The sequence below is a fragment of the Danaus plexippus genome, unplaced genomic scaffold, assembly GCF_018135715.1.
Source record: "Danaus plexippus unplaced genomic scaffold, MEX_DaPlex mxdp_41, whole genome shotgun sequence".
Taxonomy (NCBI): Eukaryota; Metazoa; Arthropoda; class Insecta; order Lepidoptera; family Nymphalidae; genus Danaus; species Danaus plexippus.
Window position 1 is genome coordinate 275827 of NW_026869861.1, and position 7016 is coordinate 282842.

The 7016-nt window shown below is 35.0% G+C and overlaps 1 protein-coding gene across 1 annotated transcript; it reads right to left on the reverse strand.

Annotated features, from left to right (window-relative positions):
• Positions 1 to 240: 240 nt before the first annotated feature.
• On the reverse strand, positions 241 to 6762 carry LOC133320630 (uncharacterized). The gene is made up of 2 exons (XM_061529267.1): positions 6677 to 6762; positions 241 to 724 (listed from the first exon to the last, which is right to left on the reverse strand). The coding sequence occupies exons 1-2, from the start codon at positions 6760 to 6762 to the stop codon at positions 241 to 243; spliced, it is 570 nt and encodes a 189-aa protein (XP_061385251.1).
• Between the last annotated feature and the right edge of the window lie 254 nt (positions 6763 to 7016).

The window sequence follows — 7016 nt, forward strand, 5'->3', positions numbered from 1 at the left end:
CAGCAACGCAGCCCCTGCTTCTCTGAGGCCTCTCTAGGGTCGGGGTGCCATTGGTAGCCGACGAGATGATAGTCACCGAGTCATCCAGGTCCACCACCCAGTGATCGTTGGGTGGAACGAAGTAGGGCTCTGAGACTACAGCGACATTTATCGACCACTCCGCCATGCTCTGGAGCAGAAGATCCTGAGCAGCAGCGCAGTGGTTAATATTCGCCTGAAGTATGCGTAATGGAGCCATTATTAACAGTCCATCACGGCCTCCTCCGTGGTGGCAGCGGCGATAGCAGCAGTATCGGGAGTGGTGGCGACTGCGGCAACGGCGGCGGGAACAACAGCAGAGTCAACGTTGGAGGCAGAGAACTTACCCCTGCCCCTGGATTTGACGGGAGGGGAGCAGGACTTGCCCCCTACCCGATGGTCAGCCGGCTTGCCGGCGGCTGCACATGCATCACAGTGCAGCGGGGCAGTGCACGAACTAGCCCTATGACCGGGTTGACCACAGCGGAAGCAGAGATCGCTGCGGTCCACCTCCGAGGTGCATTTAGCGCTCACATGGTCCCCAATGTGGCATCGGAAGCACCTTAGAGGTCGGGGCTCCAGCAGCCTCACCTGCGCCGAAACCCAGCCCACCAGGAGCCTTTTAACCTCTTTTATTCTCTTGGCCGCTGTGACGGGACAGCTAACCACAACTGTTCGTAGTCCCGTACAATATGAACACGCATACCTAGCCGACAATAATTAAATAGAAATTTTGTACATATTGTTAGAAATAAATAAGGCAGTACTTCCACTTAGATGTTTGTTGCTCCACAACTCGTATCAGAAATCCCCCAGTCTAGTACTTACATCCTATTTATAATATTCAAAGGTAACATTTTTAGGTGAGGGTAAGTTACAATGTCATACAGAGGGCGTTAGTTTCCCTCATAAGTGTTTCCATAAAATTATAAAATACTGAACATTACGTAAAACATGCAGAAGCTCTCATTATAAATTATAAAACCAATTGTCAAGTATCTGGACATTTAAATTACTGTACAGAAACATTATTAACATTAATTTACACTGTTATAACAAATATACAGATGGCGCTAGTTTAACCATCACAAGAGTTTCCAATAAATATTAGAATATAAATATCGTTAAGCTTAGAATCATCAAGTATATCACAATTTAAATTATTTTAAATAATTATAACTAACACTCGGCCTTTCCTGATTCACAAATTTACGACCTCGTAATGGTATTGTGAACTATGTTACAATTTAAAATATCAATTTCCAGGTTTGTAAAAGTCCTAGAATCAAAAATTGAGGTTGTTTTTATTGAAGAAATTTTATAACTGTAAATAACAACTTATTTTCCAAAAATATTTTACTGCATTTATAGTAAAACTTCATGATAATAATGTGCTACTTTACAGAAGATTCCCCAAAAAATTAATTAAACGATCGGCCATATTGACAGCATATTACGTCCTCGTAATAGAATTATAACAATACAGCAGTACAAAGTTCTCAATAAACCTTAATTTATCTATTTCTGTTTTATGCACCGGACACAACAAGATGCTTTTGAAACTAGATCAATGAACAAACCAATTCGATAATATTTCCATGGGACACCTACATGGACTCTTTTTTTTTCTTAGCATCGGACACACCAGGATGCTTATAAAACCAAAACAAGAGTGATTATATTTCCATGGGACACATCAACATGGCTATTTTTCTTGTTTAACTTGGCACTGGACTTATCATAATGGACACACCATAAAGCCCTTTTTTTAGAACTTTATTCACTGGACAAAACAATTTGATCTCAATACCATGGGACCCACCATCATGGCTATTCATTTTATTTAGCACTGGATACACCATGATACTCTTCAATTTTATTTATTTAAACTATTTTTATTTTAAAATATTAATCTCCCTAATAATGGGGCAAATATTCCAGTCACACGGGTCAGTGACCAAGTGTTTCTGGGAAGTGAAAATGTCAGTCAACTCATTAACAGATTCCAAAAATTCACGTACTATTCGACAGGTATTCAAAATAGCAGCTTTTTGCATGGTGATGTATGCGAGTGGTGGTAAATCCAGAATTTTTGACTTTGGTGTGAGTGTTTAGGAATGACTCCAGTAGCGGAAAGCACGATAGGGCCAATATGGATTAATTAATTTTATTTCCATGGGACACACCTACATGGATTCTCTTTTTCTTAGCACCGGACACCCCTGGATGCTTTTAATACTGGACAAACCAGTTAGAACTCTTATTTCCATGGGACACACCAGCTTGGTATTAACAAATTTTTGCCAAGTATTAGTATTTCATAATTTTTACTCTTGCATGGTATGCGACTCAACATATTCAATTATGTTTTAACATCATTATTATGATTACACATTGAATTTTCACTTTATAAAGCGTAAATATATATCACTTACTCTCCATATTGTAAGTGATTTACTTTGGATTTAACCTTTGATGAAAAGAAAAATATCAATTACATTAGATAGCTGAAACATTTTCTTTCTTAGTCAAATATCATCATCATTAGATTCACTATACAGAATAATGACATTTGTATTTAATTATTTGTATTAAATATTTTGTATTTTTATTAAATATTTTATATTTAAATTCTATATTAATTTAAGATATACATATATTTTTATAACGATAATTCAAATATTCTTTTAATTCATGACTTTACATAATCAAGTACTTTTTTTTTTACTTGTAGGTAGCATGTTATTGTAGTACATGTAGTCCATGTAAAGTTTCAATTTTTAGATTCATTTTGTATGTGGGTTTTAGTGCAAGCAGTAAGTTTAAATTCATTTTGTGCGTCGTTTTATGTGAAATCTGGAACAGTACGCGGTAAGTGATTTTGTGTATATACATACTAGTATATATTTTACTGTTCGTTTCATCGTTTTTATGTAATAATTGTATATTGACAGTCAGCTTTTAATATGGTTTAATAGAATTATAAATAATTTTCGAAAATAATTACATTTGATGGTTAAAATTCTTCATCATATCTACCTACACCATGCACCATTATTTACTTATTTCTTTCAACTTTCTTTGTCCGTATTATCACCACTACTAACATGTTGTATTAGAAACTTTTCATTTTGTCCCCCGCTATAACATTATAATATCTTATCCGCCTTTATTCAAGGATGTCACCCTATAATGATCGTTATCATATATTTTGCAACTTTATAAAATCTGGCATATCTGTTGACAAGTTTTCCATCCGTGATCCTTTTTTTTATTATTATTATTATGCTACGCTGAATTTGTACTAAATCGCCTAAAAGAATTTTGTATAATTAAGTCTTTTCTATCGTACCCCTCTTTACTTTTTATAGAAACGTTAATATTATTTTTTTGAGCTTGAGAACGCAACTCGGATATTTGAGTTTTGTTTTTTGTTTTACAGTATAAAATGCAGTTCAAATCGAGGCTTATATCCATATAGTAATTCTAAAGGACATTTCTGGGTACTGCTGTTTATGCTGTAATGGATGCCTCTTTTCCACTTATGGAATAAATTGTTCCCAGTCTATCTCATTTTCACCAGTATACGCTGTTAATGATTGAAGAATGGTGCGATTACTACGTTCGACTTGCCCTTTTGCTCTTAGACAGGGAACTGCATTTAATATATGCCGAATTTGTTTAAGGGTGCAATAGTTTGAAAACTCTTGGTTGGTAAAAGCCTTCCCACGGTCTGTTGTTATTCGAGTAGGCAGTCCGAAAACGAGCGTAAGAAAATTCATTGTATGTATTACGTGAATTGTAAAAGTATTAGGAACAGGTTGCAGTCAAACAAATTTACTGAAAGCGTCTATTACTACCAATAAGTAACAATTTTGGTTTAACGAATTTACACAAGGGACCAAATTATTGAGATGCCACGGAATATTCCGTTTTTCAATGGGATTTAAAAAGCCTCGTTTCCCAAATGGTTTTTTTTTTTTGGCAAATTGACATGGAATGCATACCTTCACATATTTAGTAACAAATCATTTTAGTTTTTCGAACTAATATTGTCTCTGAACAATCTCAATAACCCTGGTTGCATTCATGTGACCATTATCATGAAACATTTTTGCGAGTTTATTCTCGTCTACTTTTCTATGCAGAATACCGTCTTTTAATAGATACAACTCCTTATATTCATAATTATTTATGTTATTAATAATGACTTGTAATTCAAGATCATCATTTTGCACTGCTATAATCCAATTTTCTGTTGTAATATGTTGTAAAGGTAGAGCATTGCGATTCAGCGAGTCTACGTGTCGAATTTGTATTTCTGGTCTATATTGCACTTCAAAATTGTAACTTTGTAGTTCTAGCCATCATCGTCCTATCCTTGGTAACTACTGAGAGCCTGACAATCGGTAAATATTTTAAAAGGTCGACCCAAGAGATATACACGAATTTTTCTAATACTAAACACAACTGCCATTGCTTTAAGTTCATACGAGTGATATTTTTGTTCTATGGATGTGGTTTGTTTACTGAAATATGCTATAGGTTTTAATTCACCTTTCAACTGTTTTTAAAATAAAATACCACCAACTCCATGACTTGATGCATATATGTTTAACTGTGTTTCAAGTTCGGAATTATATACAGCCAGTACTGGTTCAGATTTTAAAGCTCGTTTATACCAATAAACGAATTTTGTTCTTCTTCCCCCCATTTCCACAATTGGTATTTCGTAGTAAAATACATAGCGGACGAATTCTATTCTCGAAAGATTTAATGAATTTACGGAAGTAACCAGCTTACACCCAATAAATCTTCTTAAATCGTGAATATTATTTGGTTCTCTAAATTCATTTAGTGCTTTTAATTTATTTGGCTATGGTTGGATCTCTCCACACGATATGATGTGACCTAAGTAATCGATACTTGCTTTTAAGAATGAACATTTGTCCCGACGCAATATTACACCATATTTGCTCAATAAAATCAAATCAAATTTCAAATTTCAAATCAAAGTTCTCAATTTTCCAAAGCCTGCGGGCTAGTTTTTGAAAATAATAAAATATCGTTGATAATGAGGAAGCGAATTCAAATCTATACTTATTCAGCATAAAATTCATCACTCTTTTATTGACATACGATACGGGTGATGATAAAAGGGAACTTAAGTGGTAAGTTCAATTTTTATTTCTATATCAAATATCCTACCCCTGCATGATCATCAAAACAATGATCAAATTTATTTAAGATTTTGAAGATTGTCTAGGTCCGATCTTGACACATCTGTATCGATTTTAATATTACCCGATTTATATTCAGAACCTCGAGTAATGCAAAGTGTAGCAAATAATGTTATCGGTTAATATATTAAGTCGTTTACGTCGATATACCCCCGGTTACCATTTATTTCAGTTATTTGTTCTGGAATATCAATTTCTTTACCAAGGCACCTATATTCAGACCGTTCAAGTTTCACAGAACACCATCGACATATTGTCGACAAATTGGTCCGTATAAACTAAAATTTTGATTAATCCATTAACAATTTTCAGGTCATGAGGTACCCTTAATTCTATTTTTGATAGATGGACGTCATTATGATTTAAAAATGGTAGTTCCATATTAACAGTGCTATTATTGTAGGAAAATGTTAAAGTATCCGTCGCTATCATAACACATATTCCCGGTAATTCACTAAAGGCCCGCCCTATTATCATGTCGGTGTCTTGTAGGTTATCACAAGACTATCAAAACCGATTTGCTAGCCCCGACGCCATCTATGTTCAAATTCAAAATTCAAAAGCTACTATAGAGTTTCACCTTCTGGTGTTATAATTTGACGCCCATAACCTTTTATGCTTGTTTGACATATATTATATTTTAAATTGATTTTTTAGAGCCGCTGATACTGTTATAGTATTATTAAAGTCAATATATGCAGTCAATTTAAAACCGTTAGCAATAATAATTTTACGAAATTTTGGTGATCCACATCAATCGGGCTAACAATTTAGATTTCTTTTCATCGAATTTATTGTTAGGTTTGACATAAGAACTATTTGGAGCCGATAGATTTTTAAAATAACAGTCTTTCTCTTCATAACCTACTTTACCACAGTGATCGGACTTTTTAAATCTGCAATATTCCGTTTTATGAACAATTGTATTATAATTATTACATCGGACGTTTTCCCTACATTGGGATGATATACATTGGGACGATGTGAGTCCACATGAAAAACATTTAGGCCCTGAACTTTATCAAAAGTTAAATTATTTGTTAATTTTGAGGGTTCAACTATAGTATCCGTTAAATAATTAAGTATCTTAAGAACCGGTGGCTTTAGAACCTGTGCCTCGGGTTCCAGCTTTCAAATTACGTGGCAGATTATATGCTCACTTAACTCACATGACTCTCCAAGAGCTGGCTTTTTGAAAAATAAAAGTATCACCTGTGCATCCTGACGTTTGTTAGTTGCAACCATGTCGTGTAGTTTCGCAGCGAATCCGCGCTTGAGAGGGAAAAGTCTTTTCCACTCGCTCCAGGTCACATCGATGTTTTATTGGTGTTCAAACCGTAGCAGAGAGTTTCCTTCCAAGTTGCTTGTCATGTTGTATATTAAAGCTCTTTTTTTATCATCATATTTAAGCTTCTTACTTGAGCTTCAGCATCTCCTTGTTATTTGTATAGGGTCCAGGTTGTAATTGCGTTGCCATCTCACACTGGCTAGTAACTTCAATCATTTTCTCCAGGTGGTCTAAACGTTCAGGTATCTGTAGATCGGAGAGGTTTTCTTGTTTCTTTTTTCTTCAGGCTTCTTTGTGACATGTGGCAGCGGTTCATCTTCATTATTTCCAGTTGACAGGATATCTCGCGAACGATCCGTATACTTCTGACTTGTTAAAAATAAATAAGGCAGTACTTCCACTTAGATGTCTATTGCTCCACAACTCGTACCAGAAATCCCCCAGTCTAGCACTTACATCCTATTTATAAT

Bases quoted from the DNA above. Each gene is read 5' to 3' on its own strand.
- LOC133320630 (XM_061529267.1), bottom strand. From the start codon at position 6,762: ATGATTGAAGTTACTAGCCAGTGTGAGATGGCAACGCAATTACAACCT. The intron at 725-6,676 runs GTAAGAAGCTTA...ATTGTCGGCTAG, and splicing joins AAGGAGATGCTGAAGCTCAA to GTATGCGTGTTCATATTGTA.